At 37.0% G+C, this 16460-nt stretch overlaps 1 protein-coding gene across 6 annotated transcripts in view; it reads left to right on the top strand.

Moving 5' to 3' along the window:
* The window catches only part of loxl3b (lysyl oxidase-like 3b), a 147557-nt gene that overhangs the window by 111828 nt on the left and 19269 nt on the right, over positions 1-16460 (top strand). For 5 of the 6 annotated variants that reach the window (XM_028801539.2, XM_028801538.2, XM_028801541.2 and 2 more), the window contains 3 exons: positions 3201-3355; positions 8506-8673; positions 14062-14224. In XM_028801539.2, coding sequence (XP_028657372.1) covers positions 3201-3355; positions 8506-8673; positions 14062-14224 — 486 coding nt within the window. Of the gene's footprint in view, positions 1-3200; positions 3356-8505; positions 8674-10802; positions 10959-14061; positions 14225-16460 lie in introns of all 6 variants that reach the window. The other variant, XM_028801540.2, reaches the window with a different exon arrangement.

Raw genomic sequence — 16460 nt, 5'->3', positions numbered from 1 at the left:
CACGTTCAGATGAACGCTGTTCTGGAGCCACATAATGCAATAGGGGATGCTGTAAGAGATGTGACCAATGAACTAAGGAATATAAATGCTGTACTATGTTATATTGACCACAGATTAAATGAACTGATTAAAAATTAAATGCTGCATTTGATATTCTATTTTTACATTATGCTGATTACATTCAAATGAACTTGTAACGCTGTTCAATTTGGCGGATCAAGTTCATCATAGCGTATCTCTTCAGGTACAGGCAAGTCACCATTGTGTGCCACATTAAACAGCACGCTACATGCTTGTACAATGCGACACATTTCCTGTGGACTATCGAGCAGCACATTAATAGAGTGGAAATTATTTATATTTACATAAGCAAATTAATTCTGTGAAGACACCTTTATAGCAATGTGCGTGCAGTCGTCTGCTCCAGCCATACAGCTGGCATAGCATGACTCAGTGATGACTAAGAAATACCCAATTAGTCAGCGATTTCACATTGAAAAGCTCCTGTGGCTAAAACCCTGAGGAGTAAACAGAACTTGCAAAGGAATAGGTAGAGCACAGTTCCTCAAAGTCTGCAGTCATGAAGCTAGTCACAGTTCAGCACACAGCTCCAAGAGGGTGGCTCTTACAAAATTTAAATCAATTTAGAAGCCAGTTATCATCATAAGACAAGAAGTCAGTATAATCTCTAAATACACACTCTTGTCTAATTCTTCAATTTGGACATTTTCTAACAACACTAAAGCAGCCATGGTAGTTGAAATAGTTTCGCCATTCCATACACCATTATATTGGTACAGAGTGATTAAAGTCAAGTGCTTTAAATTTGTAAACGATATGCAATTAATTTTGGTATATTTGATAAAACCCATATCATGATGGCAAAATTAAATAAGAAAGGGAAACCACACAGAAACAGTAGCACTATTTTGATGCTGGGTGCCACCCTTTTGCAAAACCGACCAGAAATGTGCATATACATGGTCTGAGGCTGCCATGAAAATGTGTAGCATTAGTCTTAGTTTAGTGTTTATACATCTCGATGTGAGCATGAAAACGGGCATACCCAACATTTTTTGCATGCGCACCCTTTATACACGAGGCCCCAGGTCTGTAAGATGAAGCCTACTCCTTGTGTACTGGACCCCATCCCTACCATACTTCTCAAATCCTGCCTTCACGCCATAATCCTGACTACTACTACAATATGTAATTGACACAGGTTCCGTGCCAGCTACTTTAATTGCTTCTGTAACCCCAGCATTAAAAAAAGTCTGATTTTGATGCTGATAATCCCAACAATTGTCAGCATATCATTTACCCTTCTTCTCTAAAATTCTTGAGCGTGTAGTGGCCTGCCAACTGACCAGTTACTTAACTACTTAACTGCTTAACTGATGGAGCCGTTTCAGTCTGCTTTCAGAGTACAGCACAGCTGTGAAACTGCTGTGCTTCACATAACTAATGATTTGCTTATGGCAGCAGACTCTGGACAAACCAGAATATTAATTTTGTTAGACCTCAGTTCCGCATTTTACTCTATCAGACATGACACTCTACTGTCTAGAATGGAGAACATTCTGGGTATCTCTGGTGCTGCCCTCCAGCAGACCCAGTTCAGCGCCGGTCACACAAGGAGTTCCTCAGGGCTCTCCTCGTCCATCTGTTCTTCTGTATCTATATGCTTCCCCTTGGCCGTATTATTCATAGCTTTGGACTGGGTTATTATTTTTATGCAGGTCATATTCAGATCTATTTCACTGTTAAAAGTGAAGGTTCATCAGAGCTTTTAAGCTCACAGCTTTCCGCAGTGAAATTAATCTCTTTTAAATTAAACTGTAATAAAACTATTGGTGCTAGTTAAGAACATGAGCTCCTTCTAACTCATCCCTGGGGATGTTGTCAGTTAGACTTTCTTCTTCTGCTAGAAATCTAACTACATTTATCAAGTTAAGAAACTTTCTTACTTCCATTTCTATAACAAAGCCCATATTCCCTAATTCTTCTCCTTTTCAAATGCTGAGAAACTTGTCCATGTTTTCAGTTCATCCTACATCAACTACTGTAACTTAAAGTTCGATGACTAGTGCTTCTTTGAGAGTACTTGACAGCCACATTTGTTTTTGGAGGACAGCTGTCTGAGGCTCATTGCTGGCAGCACTGCCAAAGCTTCCAGAACAAATGGAAGTGATGACTCAAAAAAGACCAGCCATGCAAGCTGTGATGTCTTTTACAAAACCTTTACATAAAATATAACAAGGCTATAAACAAGGACAAAACTATACCAATACCAGTGAATGCTAACTAGAAAACTAAAAAGCTAACTAAAACTAGAGGATTTACAATTACACCGCTAGACTATGACTAGTGTGCTACACTAAATATGTATTTGGAAAGAATATGTATAGGCCTCTTACAGATGTTCTGGTAAGGATTATGCAAGTAATACAAGTAAAGATTATTTAGAATTTATTTAAATTCATATTGCCCAACAAAATCTTGTTTGTGGCCGAGAATGCCCTTGGTTTTGGACATTGTAGTCATTCTAGAATAGGACAATCTAAAGTATTTGGCTAATAATGATGGAGTATCACATTGTTTATAAACTCTTTCCTTAATTTAGTGGTGTTTTGTTTTTCTTTTGGAGCCTATATTAATAAATACCTCAGAGTTTTTCTGTACTTATTATTTAACCAAAAGCATTAAGCACTTCAGTCAATAAAGGTCAACATGGTGTTTGAGTTTCGCTGCCAGTGTAATCCCACCTTAAACGCGGAGAACTGCTACAGGGTGCGTTGTTTGTGGACTCAAGAGGTGTACTTCTGCCTTTTAAGACCATTTATGGTTAGCGAGGCAGCCGCAACCAGGTATATCTAACCTTTTTTCTTTAACATTTATAGGCATGATATACTTATTGCCCGAATTCTCTCCATTTAAGATCATATTCACAGTACTATTAATTGATTAAGACATCAGAAGGAAAGAAATGGAACTAATGGCTCATGTCACGATCACAGAAAAGTTTTTTTTTTTTTTTTTTTTAAACATTGCACATTGCCTTCTCTTAACTGTATGGGTCACTTAATCACAATCATACCGTATATGTTATATAAAAGTGAGAACTCCTGGGAAATGTTCAGCAAAGAGTTTTTGTTTGTTTTATTTATTTTCAGCTAATGGAACATTTTCTCATTTTGTAGGCATGGGTCCTATCCATATGAATGAAGTTCAGTGTACTGGCAATGAAAAATCCATCTGGAACTGTCAGTATAAAAACATCACATCTGAGAACTGCCAGCATTCTGAGGATGCTTCGATCAAGTGCAACATCCCCTATATGGGGTATGAGAACTCGGTCAGAAATCCTTTTTATGCTATTTTCTTTTCCCTGTTAATTAAGCAATTTAGGTAAATTAGGTAGATCAGAATTATCATATTTATATACAGTAATTGATAAAACACAGTGCTGCTGATGCCATTAACAATATTATACTGTAAGAAACAACATGATATACATACAGGTAGAAATATTTTAGTGATGGAAATGTTGACTGAAACCTCAAAATTCATTTAATTCTATACTTGGTTCCATAATGAGCTTCATTAAGCTGTCAACTACTAAAGTCCAGCTGAGGTTCAGCCTTCACTGGGCAGTAAGGATTAGCAAGCTTTGTGAAGAATCCAGATGTCATCCCAGCACGTGTCATACAGTAATTCATCCAGGATATTTTGGGATTAGTAACTGTGTTCTAAGGACTTTTTAAAATTTCATTTAATGTTAAGAAAGTAACCTAATAAAAGTAAAAATTAACCTTGCAGGACGTTATTTTAACATTATTTAAAACTACTGTGATAAAGTTCTCTAATTGTTGAACAATTGTATTGTTTCAGCAAGTGGAAAGAAGAGGTGAAACTATATATGCGATTCTGTTATTAGAAAGATGCAGAGTATTCATACTGAACTTGCTTTGTCTTCATTCTTTGAGGGATGTTCAAAAGACTTGCAACGTTAAACCCTTTAAATTGCTAAAAGTCACTCATTTCAAAACAATACTTTGATGTTAGAGCTTGAAGGGGAAAGTGCAAGCCAACTGGATTATGACAACCACCAAGTTAAAGTAGAAAAACTTTATTAACAAATATTATTAACACAATAATGCTCTAACTTACAGTCGAGTAGAATTTAGCTACATTTTGCTGTTACCTTTTTACCAACTGCTGTTTTAGAAATGCTGGACTTTATGTTTCATTTATGTGGTATACTTCTCTACATTAGATACACATCAAATAATGTTGTTTTAGATGCTGACATCCTTTAAACATTTCTAGAATATGGAGTCCAAACATTCAGCTGTGCTCCACATCTCTGTGGGGATTTCAACCTGGCACTCCAACTTTCAATCCAAAAATGTGCCTGTTCAGAAAATTAGTAAACTGGGTTGTTGTGGATGTGCCCTGCATCACTGAAACAACACGTCCACATAACTGAGGCAGGTGACAGTTTTCATTCCAGTATAACATAATAAATGGAACTGTTATTTGTGATACTATGCAGTTCAATATTTTGAGGGATTTTTGGATCATTCTGACATTGATATTAGATTATTATTATTATATAGTGTAAGAAAGGTGCTATATTGCATCTGACCCGACACAGATTGGACACGGGAGGCATGTATAAAAATAAATAAACTTTTATTTCTCTTCAGCTGGAGGGCACATCTTCCCCGTAATCCCCCCCAGCCACAACACAGTCCCAAGCACCAAAACCACACTACAACATTCCTGTCTCTTCCACCACCACTCCTCCACAAGCTTTGTCCTGTGCCTCCTGACTCTGGCCGTTGAGTGGCAGTTGCTGGCTGCTTTTATGGCCCTCCTGGAAGTGCTCTAGGTGCTTGATCACCTGTTTCCAGTTGCACTCCCAGGTGGGGCTGAAGATTAGTCCAGCTGGGCTCAGGGACCCATGCCACGCTCCCTGGCAACTACCCCAGATCCCAACAGGGCTGTGGAGAACTCCAGCTCCAATGAAGCCCTGCGAGAGACTGAGGCACCGCTCCAACCCAGGGGGGCGGCCATCCAGCGTCCGGGGCAGATACTGCACCGTCCAGGGTTGCTCCCCCTGAATACCCATCGAAGGGGTGTCCCGGCTGGCCGCCACAATGGTCAGCAGCATTTGTATTTAAGAAGGCATAGCTTGAAAATTAAAAACAAATTGTAGAAGAATACAAAATGAAGTGACATAATAATTGTAGGATGTTATAGCTGATTGATAATTCCCAGCTGTTCATTACAAGAGGAATGCAATGCTAATATAATCTTATATTTAAAAATCCAAATCATCACAGTGGTAAAACAAATGGTCACCAAATACAGAATAGTTTTAAATATAGAATGAGATTACAGCTGTGTGCCCTGAAGCCAAGAGCACTCGCATTTTAACAGTGCAGCCACCATGCAAATGGACAGCATGTCTTCGGACCTGAAGATGGTTGTGGGAATTCCTTGAGTAAAGCCATCCAAACACATGGGAAAACATACAGCTTTACATTAAATACACTATAGCCATAACTGAAATTGGATCAGAGTCCAGATCCTGTGAATTGGCAGTGCTATCTGCAGTGTCACTGCACTCCCGTTAGATTACGATGAACAAGAACAGGCCATTCTGTCACATGACAGGTTAGCTTCAACAAACGTATTTCTTAGCAAAGTAAATTCTTCTCTAGGGTACTAGATAGCAGAATGTTATTTCTTTTTTATATTTGGCTGTGGCTTAATTTACAAGGACCCTAGAAAGAGAATGAGCTCACGGGCATCAAACAGTTATTATTAAAAAAAAACAAAAAAACGGGTCCTTCTAAGCATTTCAGTTCATTGGTGGAAGTATAGTGCTGATTGGGTCCAATGTAACCCCACAAGAGTGTATGTTTGTAACCTTAAATATACATTTGTAAAGAGGATTGGTATTTTGCAAAATGAATGAGACAGCATTCTAGGATTTTATTTTAATCTGTTTTATCTTATGCATAACTAAATCATTACTTAAATATTGACTAGTCAGTGGCCATTGTTTTATGGGTCTGAATAGTTTCAGGCCAGAACTAACTTTGAAATGCCAGTTCAAGCTTTCTCGATATGTTTGTAAACATTCACGCTTATTAGAAATCCTGTCAGGAAAATGTACAGTATATTTACTGAAATTTCATCACATAAGAAGGATGGGTTCTCCATGATTAAGATTTGCATGGCTCTAAACAGTCCCAACTGTAACTGAATTTTTAAGCATAAAAACTGTGTGCTTCTTAGTGGCCATTTCAACCAGATATGAGGTATAGTAAGTCAAAGAAGAAAATGAAGTGCTTTTACCAGAGGCATGAATAAACTAAACTAAACTGCCTGACGCCTTTACAGATTTTTTTGATTCTTTGTATTAACTGTAGCTAGTGTTACATGCACTTACAGATCTATCAGAGTGTCCATAACTTGCTAATATAAGTGCTCGATAACAGGAGCGTCAATAAATTGCATGTAAACTAAGCAAAGCATAAGGCAGTAGTTTTTTTTCTCAATGCAGCTTTATGAATCATGATTAAATAATGGAAAGAGTTTTATAAAGGCATTGTCCAAAAACTAACAAACAGAAGAAAGGTAAGCATATTCACATTTTTACTCTGGTTGAAAGGGACTACTTGTAAAAATCTTAATTTTGCAAAACTAGTGTACCTGTGCTGATTTAAATGAACAATTTTCACTGTGACAAGTTTATCAAAAGTAAAGTGTCTCTCAAACGTTAGTGTGACGAGAAGGCCATTAGGGAAGAATGAGACATGTGAGGCTGGGGCTAACCTTGTCTTTGATGTGATGACGGTCATCAGTGGAGCTGCTCCAAAAACAGCACAACATTTACTAATACACAGAGTAAAATGAAATACCTGTGAGCATCAGTAAACCAATAGTAAAATCCCATATTTGTATGAACTTATCTGAAATCAGAAGCAGACTGATCTTCCCTGTAGTAGCTTCAGTGTCATGGCAGAGCTATAATATTTTGCAAGTTCACACTTAAAAGGTACTTGTTTATGTTTGTGTTCTTTTGTGAAATAAAGGCCACAGTTTATAGTTAATGTTTGCTTATTAAGAATTACTTGTTAAATAGTTATATATTTTTTAAATGAATAATTTCTATAAGTATTTGTCAGCATCTCCTTTTCCACAAAAGTACTGATTTTTTTCTCTAATTTACTTTAATTTTCTTTAAATGAAATAAAAATAATGTATATAATTTAATACTAAGCAAATAAAAATGTAGATACTGTACATACTGCCCCTATGATCTTAATTTTAATGATGGAACGACTGTGAATACGGCCTGATAAAAATAAATAAACCAGGACAAACTGAAAGAATCAGCTACTGCTGCTATAAAAAGCATGGACAATAACGACACATACTTCTACTATAAGAAAACAGGAACACATTAAAATATTCAAGTTCAGTGCACATTTTGTTCATATTCTTTCTAAACAAACTGAACCAACTGAGGTTCAAAGTTCTTGAAAACGTGAACTTTATCTGTGATTTTGGGTCTTTGAGTAATATCCAATCAATACACTGCTGGCATTTAACCTTTAGACTAAAGAATGTTGTCATTTCTCTGCCTCCTGGAGGTTACTTTTTTGTAATTAGTAAGGCAAAAAATGTAATACCAAGCTCAGAATTCAGTGTTTACATATAAAAGCATTTTTGTTCAATGACGTCTTGGTTCCAGTCAACAATTCTGGCCCTATACAAATGCTAATTAATGGCAAAACAAAGCAAAGCAACAGGAGTGTAATTGATTACATTATTGATCTGCTGTTATCTCAAACAGTAAGTTGCTCAGTGAGGATCTGATCTGGACGGTCCAGAGTCTGCAGCCTTGATTTGAACTCAGTGGGTCTGAAATGGATACAGTATATCTATTTCAGTTAAAACATGCAAAAACACTAAATTATACTTCTAAACCACAAGACTATTCTGTTAACTACAGCCATACGTTAATCATAGTGGAAATGAATAAATCAGCACAGGTAATATGTTAGAACTTTAATAATTGTATCTTAACACGATTGGCTAAGGCAGAAGAAATTAATTTTCTTTGGTAGCATATTTTCTAATTAATTGGACACTTAAAATTCTACAGAGAAATTATTTAATTTGACTGGAGTCCAGATTTTATTTAGTGCCTTGTACAAGATGTTGCTGGGAAAAACTACAACAAAGTGGACCCACGTAGTATGAACAAAGGACACATTAAACTAATAAAGAGATGGTTAAGTTTATATTTTTCAATTAAAAGTAATGGTCCAACATTATATGAGCCTATGAGAACTTAGCCCTTTAACAGTGAATATTCTCTGCCTCAGCCAAGCATTGTTAAAACAGAAGCTGTTCGTCTTTGAACAAGGAGGACCGGCTTCTAAATAACCACTAACTGGTACCATTTTGTCTGGCGGTGTGCAGATTCGCTTGAGTGGTGGGCGCACTCAATATGAGGGCCGAGTGGAGGTGGGGACAAGTAGCAATGGAACACACCAGTGGGGGCTGATTTGTGGAGAAGGCTGGAGCACCAAAGAGGCCATGGTAGTCTGCCGCCAGCTTGGCCTTGGATATGCTAACCACGGCCTGCAAGTAGGTATTTAGGTAGGAAACTAATGCAACTGATCCGGCATGCAATTCTCCTCATAACAAAGAAATAAAAGGAGTGAATTCCAGCTGACACTGCAGTAGAAGCAATCCATTGGTTTTGCGGTAAATTGTATTGTGATGACATCTAAGACTTCAGTATAAACCTCTGCACTCTTTAAATGAAATATAAAAATGTTTTAATCACAAGTTACAAGTGTGGCAAATGCAGATCTTCATTGATATGAGCAGAGAAACATTCTTTCTTAATAGTAATGCAAAAAAAAAATTATCCAAAGGAGATTTGACAGAAAGACAATCATATGTATGACTTAGTACAGGGTGGCCCACAAAAAAGTGGCCCACCGCCACTGAGACGACTGCATTAAGTGGTGAAGAGAAAAATGATCAAATTTGGTACTTACATTTACAGAAGATGCTGAAAGTGATCCCCTTGTGTGTCAATACATCTCTGTGCCTGTTTCAGCATGTTCATGTACACTCTTTGCACTGTTGGTTGAGGCGAGTCACTTTTTTTTTGAGCCACCCTGTATTACAAGATAGTATTTTATTATCATGATTTTTGTACCTCACACAAATGTTATATAGTAAGCCATGACTTTCATCTGAAGATGTACAGATGAACAGCATGTACAGTATATTGTATCTATCCCCAAGGTAATACATTACTTTTATAATGTAATTTAAATTATAACAGTTAAAATTATATTTTACAAATCTTCCAGTTAAAAAAAATACAATATTTGAGTGAAATTTGTTTAAGGCTGCATGAAAAAGTTAAATTTTTTCAATGGTGGATTCATAACCATAACTGATGAGCCCTGAAATCATCTAGAGGATTCATGTGCTTACTAATATGCAACATTTTTTCATTTTGGGTTGCACTGGTAACTATCATATGCTCATTATGTTATTAGGGAAACATCTGAAGATTCTCTTCTTATATTTAAAATAGCATATTACTACACAAAACAACTGGCAATAATAGTGCAAGAAATTAAATGGATGTTATCAGCCCTGATGTGTTAGAACTCCAACCCTCTTAAATAGTTGTTCACTTACTCCTGACATTTTCAGTTGTCTTTTGACAACAGTGTGAAACATGGATGCGAAACCTGTTTCTATGGGTCAATGAATGTTACCGGTTACCTCAAGCTCATATCATATATTCCTCATTTAATTGGTCACAACTGTACTTTAGAGATTTGAGGATATCACGTATACCTTAGAAGTCAATTTTCCTGCTGAACTGTATTGCTGGCACTGGACTTTAAACCACAAGGTACTGTTCCCAACTCCAATTGCCATGGATAAGAAATGGCTTTCCCTTAGTAATAAATTTGCAAGGATGGGTGTTTGGCACTGATTGTAGGTGATGTGGAGAGACCCTCTGTGCCGAGTTCATTCAGTTTTTGCCTCTGTGTATGTAGTACTGCACACAACACTCATTATATGGAAGATTAATAATACTAATACAGTATATGTTACAAATTATTTATTAATAGAAAAACTATTTGAATTTATAATTACAGTATAAATAATAATAAAATAATATTATTATAATTATAAATTATAGATTATAATCTGCAAAACAGAAGAGAAATCTCGTTAATGGAAGTATCTGTGCTACCCGTCTAAAATGGGTTGAGATCTAAGGAATCAACGTAGACCTCAGTGTTACAGTTTGCAGTGTACATGTCTCTGTTATATGTTATTCCATATGTGATTTGCAAAAGCAGTGTTAATGTCTGTGATGCACCATCTAATGGAATGACAAATGCAATGCATTTTATTACAAAAAATGTTTCTTGTGCTCCATCTGTTAGAATGTCTAAGACATAGCAACCAGATGGAAATACAGACACAACACTTTTTATTAAGGTGAATATTAAATATCATGAAGTGTGTTAGAAGTATATGAAGGTCTGTATTTAACACTTTTTGTGGCAAGTGATTAAACTGGCTCACATCTATCAGAAATGCAGTGACTGCAATACAAATAGTGCATCATCTGCTTTGGGCAGACTCACAGGTTTTCCCTGCCCCAAAGGTGAATAAGTAGAATAACCGAGAAGGATGCTTGCCAGCTGACATCCCACAGGGCTTTTCAACAGATTCGGATTATTGGAGGACGGACTACGTATGAAGGCAAAGTGGAGATAAAGAGGGGTACGAAGTGGGGAACTATTTGCAGTGATGGGTGGACAACTAAAGAGGCAATGGTAGTGTGCCGCCAACTAGGACTCGGCTACTCCCTGCATGCTATAACAGTAAGTAAAGAAGGAAAGTGCTTTGGGAAGCTCAAAGATTTTAACACCTAAGGGTTTATAATATACAGTAGCTAATGATAGACACACTTTCTTAAAGATCATACATAAGATAGCAGAATCTGACTTTAGCCCATAGTCAGGCAGACACACATGGAAAAATTTGTTCATAGGTTAAGCATATTTTACAAAGATAAAGAAATTTTAAAAGACTTGGAGAAAATTTATATCTTCTCAGTAAGGCAGTAGTAATTTATCAAAGCCAGAACTTTTGTAGAATATTGTAGCTTCAAACGCACACTCAGCTTGCCTTCTGCTTACATACAGTGACCATGTTCCCATTAGTGGATTTGCTGTTTGATTACACCCTGCTCCAGATACTGCCAGAAAAGCTGTAGCTCCCAGCAACCTGTAATTGTTCAGAAAATGGATGGCCGAATAGATTTTGGTGTGACAGTAATCCCACATCTGGATAATCAATTTCAGCATACACTGTAACAATTACTTTATTTAAACTGCTCTACACACATCTTGCTTTTGTTTTTTATTTTCACATTCACTGTGAAGAATATTCAAACACACTTTGATGGCATCCAATCTCTGACATTGAAATATGAACATCAAATGAGTGTATTGCTACATAAATTGCATTCATTCATTTACTCTTTGAATTCCCCAAGCTGCATTTTGTAATTTGGGTTTAAAAAATTACACCTAGTCTTTTCTGTGAGCTGTGATGGAATTGGCAGTTTTACGATGTGGGTGAGCTTCATTATTGTGAGGAAATTTGATGTGTTTACTGCAGTACAGTGTAAAAGTAAAAATAAATGCAAGGAACTGAACAAAAAATCTTGCTTAATAAGCAATAATATCTACCAATCTGTTATAATCATCCAGGGCCTCATGTATAAAAATGTTGGGTACAACTGTTTCCACGCACACTTCGAGATGTATCAAAACTAAACTAAAGCCACGCACATTTTCACAGCAGCCTCACACTGTGCGTATGCACATTTCTGCTTGGTTTTGCAAACTGGTGGCACCCAGTGTTAAAGCAGTACTACTGCTTCTGTTTCTTTTCCCTTCTTCTTCATACTTGCATCCATGACGTGGGATTTATCAAATACACTGAAATGAACTGCATATCATTTACACATTTAATTCATGTGATTGTGATCATTCTGTAGCAATATAATAAGCTACTCTTTGCGTTGTTAGAAGACATTGCAAATGGAAGAATTAGAAGAGAGCGCATATTTATAGATGATAGTGACTGGCTTCGATTTCGATTTCTATGAGCCATCCTCTTGGAGTTGTGTGCTGAACTGGCACCGTCTTTACAAAGGCAGACTTTGGGGAATTGTGCTCTACCTGCTCCTTTGCAAGTTCTGTCCACTCTCGGTTTTTCATCCATGGGGGCTTTTCAACGTGAACTTGCTGACCTATCGGGTATTTCATAAACATCACTGAGTCGCACCATCCCAGCTGTATAGGATGGTATTATCCGCTTTTCATCCAGATACAGTATCTTAGATTTCACTTTTACACTTTGGTTGAATTGTCAAACATCAAAGAATAATTCGCAGCAGCATCCATTTTTCCAAATGTACACGCACATGGCTATTGCAATGGAGCTGAACAAGTTACATCAGCCAGGGATGAAACACCAAAAGAATGAGCTGGCATTGCATCATATATAGCAAGAGAGCCTATAAAAATGTCAGCTCTGCACTGTCACAGGTGCTTTTTCCAATTGGTGTGGTAAAAGGCAAGCAGTCCTTTTAAAGATAGTGAGTCACCTCAAAGAGCCATGTAAACAGCAGAGAATCTATCTGTTGTGGCAGTCATTGTTGACATTACACTATAAAGGAGGCTTCGGAGAATGAATTTGCTTATGTAATTAGAAAGCATTTCCACTCCATTAATGTGCTGCTCTATAGTCCACAGAAAGTCTGTTACATTGTGCACGCATGTAGTTTGCTGCATAATGTGGCACACAATCGTGGCTAACTGAAAGGATGCAGTATGATGAACCTGACCCTGACCTACCAAAAGATCAGCCAAATCAGCAAGCGTTACAACTTCATTTGCATGTAATTAGCAGAATGCAAAAACAGGTAATCAGATGCAGCATTTAATTTTTTTACCAATTTATTTAAATTGTGGTCAATATTACATAGTTCAGCCCTTATATTCCTTAGTTCGTTGGCCACATCTCTTACAGCAGCCACTATTGCATTTTGTGTCACCAGAACAGTGTTCATCAGCACACAGCCAGATATTCACTCAGTGGTTTCCGAGGCAGAGGTGTGTGTGTGCAGCCAGCACCCAAAGATGTGCTGAGCATAGCAACACCATCACCACATGGATTCATGTCCTCGGTACGATGGTCAGCGTTTGTAATATTGTCTGAGACAGAATAAACAGACAGTGGGCTGCAACTCATCTTTTTATGTCAACTTTGATATCTGACCACTTTTTTATTTTGGGCACTGTGCGATTTTCTTAACTTGAACTTTCGAGTGTCTCCATAACTCTGTATCAAGCTCTACCTTTTGTAGCTTATATCACTGCTTAAGCCAGCAAATAGTACCTTTTTCCTTGCCTCCACTTTGCATTCACTGAAATTCTTCTTTTTATACATGCTTTTACCATTGTCTTTTAACAAAACACTAAAGGAAAGGGGCAATATTGATAATATAATATCAATAATATATATAATATTATATCAATATTAATAATACTGATTTGCATATACAAATATGTGAAATTCTGGGAGGAATCAGAGTGGGGCTATAGATTTGTGCACTTGCGTTAAATTTCATGTTCTTTGGTATTTATAAAGGTGAAGTGCGTGGAACATGTCGTATGCTGAGTTTTATGCATCTGGATTTTTTTGTGTGTACGCACATTTCCAGTTTTGTCCATACACCATGTTTTTGTGTGAATTCTACACACTATGTTATACATGAGGCCCTAGACCATTTCCTCATTATACACAGCTTTTGCTTCCTTTGATTAAGCAGCTGAAAACTGTGACAGCAATGTGTGTATCCATTAACTATTTTTTTTTACTTTCTAAGATATGTTTGTTTTTTTCGCCAAGGAAACCTGGTACTGGGATTCAAGTAACACTACAGAAATGGTGCTAAGTGGAGTTAAGTGTACAGGGAATGAAATGTCTCTAAGTCTTTGTCAACACCATGGAAACAATGTTAACTGCAAAAGGACCGGCAGTCGATTTGCTGCAGGGGTCATTTGCTCTGAAAGTAAGTGTTTGGATCAAAAAAAAAAAAAAAAAATCATAAATGCAAGAGGGTGTAAGAAACAAAATAAATTAGTTACATACAAGAACTCAAAGGGTAAAGGGGAATTAATACAGACAATGAATACTAGATTTTCTAAATAAGCATTTTTCTGAGGTCTTCACAAGTGAAGAAGTAGATTACCTCCCAACAGTAAACAGGTCTACTAAAAAGGTACTTATTGATTTGGAAATTGTAGAGGGAGAAGTGCTACTCAGATTAAATAGGCTGAAATCAAACAAATCACCAGGACCACATAATATTACCCTCGAGGTCTTAAGGAGGTTAGCGAGTAAATATATAAACCCTTGACACATATTTTTAGGAAGTCACTGCACGCTGGGGAGATTTCGAAGGACTGGAAAATGGCACGTATTATCTCATTGTATAAAAAGGGTGACCAGGCAGATACAAGCAACTATAGGCCTGTAAGCTTAATGTGCATCACAGGAAAATTAATGGGAGGAATAAACAAGGATAAGATTGAGCAGCACATGGCAAGAACAGGAGTTTTACTAAACAGTCAGCAAGGGTTCAGAAGAGGGAGGTCATGTTTTACTAACATGCTGGAATTCTATGAGGAGGCAACAAAAGGGAACGATAAAGGTGGAGCATATGAAATTATTTATCTTGACTTTCAGAAAGCATTTGATAAGGTGCCACATGAGAAGTTGGGCATCAAACTAGAAGAACTGGGAGCTCAGGGTGATGATTTTAGATGGGTGCAGAATTGTCTCAGGTACAGGAATGAACAGCGAGGAACCTTATCAGAATTGGCTGATGTTAAGAGTGGTGTTCCACAGTAGTCAGTACTAGGGTTTCTGCTACTTTTTTATATATTTATATATAATATACAGTATATAAATGATTTGGATTGGAATATAAATAACAAGCTTGTTAAGTTTGCAGATGATACCAAGATAGGTGGATTGGCAGATAATCTAGAATCCATTAAATCATTACAAAGGGACTTGGCCAGCATACAGCATTGGGCAGATTTGTGACAGATGAAGTTTATTGTCAGTAAATGTAAAGTATTAAATGTAGGAAGTAAAAATGTTAGGTTTGAATACACAATGGGATGTCTGAAAATCAAGAGTACACCTTATGAGAAGAATTTAGGAATCGTAGCACACTCTATGCTATCAACTTCTAGACAGTGCTCAGAAGCCATTAAGAAGGTAAACAGAATGTTAAGTTATATAGCACGATGTGTGGAGTACAAGTCCAAGGAGGTTCTGCTCAATATTTATAATCCGCTGATGAGGTCACCAACTACAAAAAGGTCATAGCAGGACTAGAAAAGGTCCAGAGAAGAGTCACTAGGCTCATTTCAGGGCTACAGGGGATGAATTATAAAGAAAGATTAAAAGGGCTGAGCCTATACAGTTTAAGCAAAAGATGATTAAGAGGACACATGATTGAAGTGTTTAAATTTATGAAGGGAACTGGTAGAGTGAATCAAGACTGAATTCATCAAGAACAATGGGACACAGTTGGAAACATGTTAAGGGTAAATTTCACATAAACATTAGGAAGTTTTTCTTTACACAGAGAACCATAGATACTTTGAATAAGCAACCAAGTAGTGTGATAGACAGTAAGACTGTAGAAACATTCAAAACTATACAGTAATCCCTCCTCGATCGCAGGGATTGCATTCCAGAACCCCCTGCGAAAGGTGAAAATCTGCGAAGTAAAAACCATATGTTCATATGGTTATTTTTATATATTTTAAGCCCTTATAAACTCACCCACACTCTTATAAACATTTCCCGCACAATTATACAGCATAAACCCTTTGTATTCTCTTAGATATTAGACTAATTGAAATTATGTATGTAAACACACTGTTTATATACAGTAAAACCTAAATATTATTTTAAACATATCGAGCGTCTCCGATATCACATATGTTACAGCCATTACAACAGGCAGGCCACCAGCAATAAATACGTACAATGCAGGAAAAATTGTATACAGAAAAATGTGTGTACAGTGATACTAAACTATGTACATGTAATAAGTACTGTACGTAGAAAATTAATTATGTTACTCAACAATAATGACACGGCGACTTGTCCGATAACGAGGAGTTTAATTTTACTGCACAACAAAGGAGAGCGTTACAGCTCTTCTAAAGCAGCCTCTTCAGGCGACTGTGTAGCACCGCAGTTGTTCTTCTTCTGGCAGTCTTCAA

This window comes from Erpetoichthys calabaricus, chromosome 5, assembly GCF_900747795.2.
Source record: "Erpetoichthys calabaricus chromosome 5, fErpCal1.3, whole genome shotgun sequence".
Taxonomy (NCBI): Eukaryota; Metazoa; Chordata; class Cladistia; order Polypteriformes; family Polypteridae; genus Erpetoichthys; species Erpetoichthys calabaricus.
This window is presented reverse-complemented; position numbering and strand designations above follow the sequence as displayed.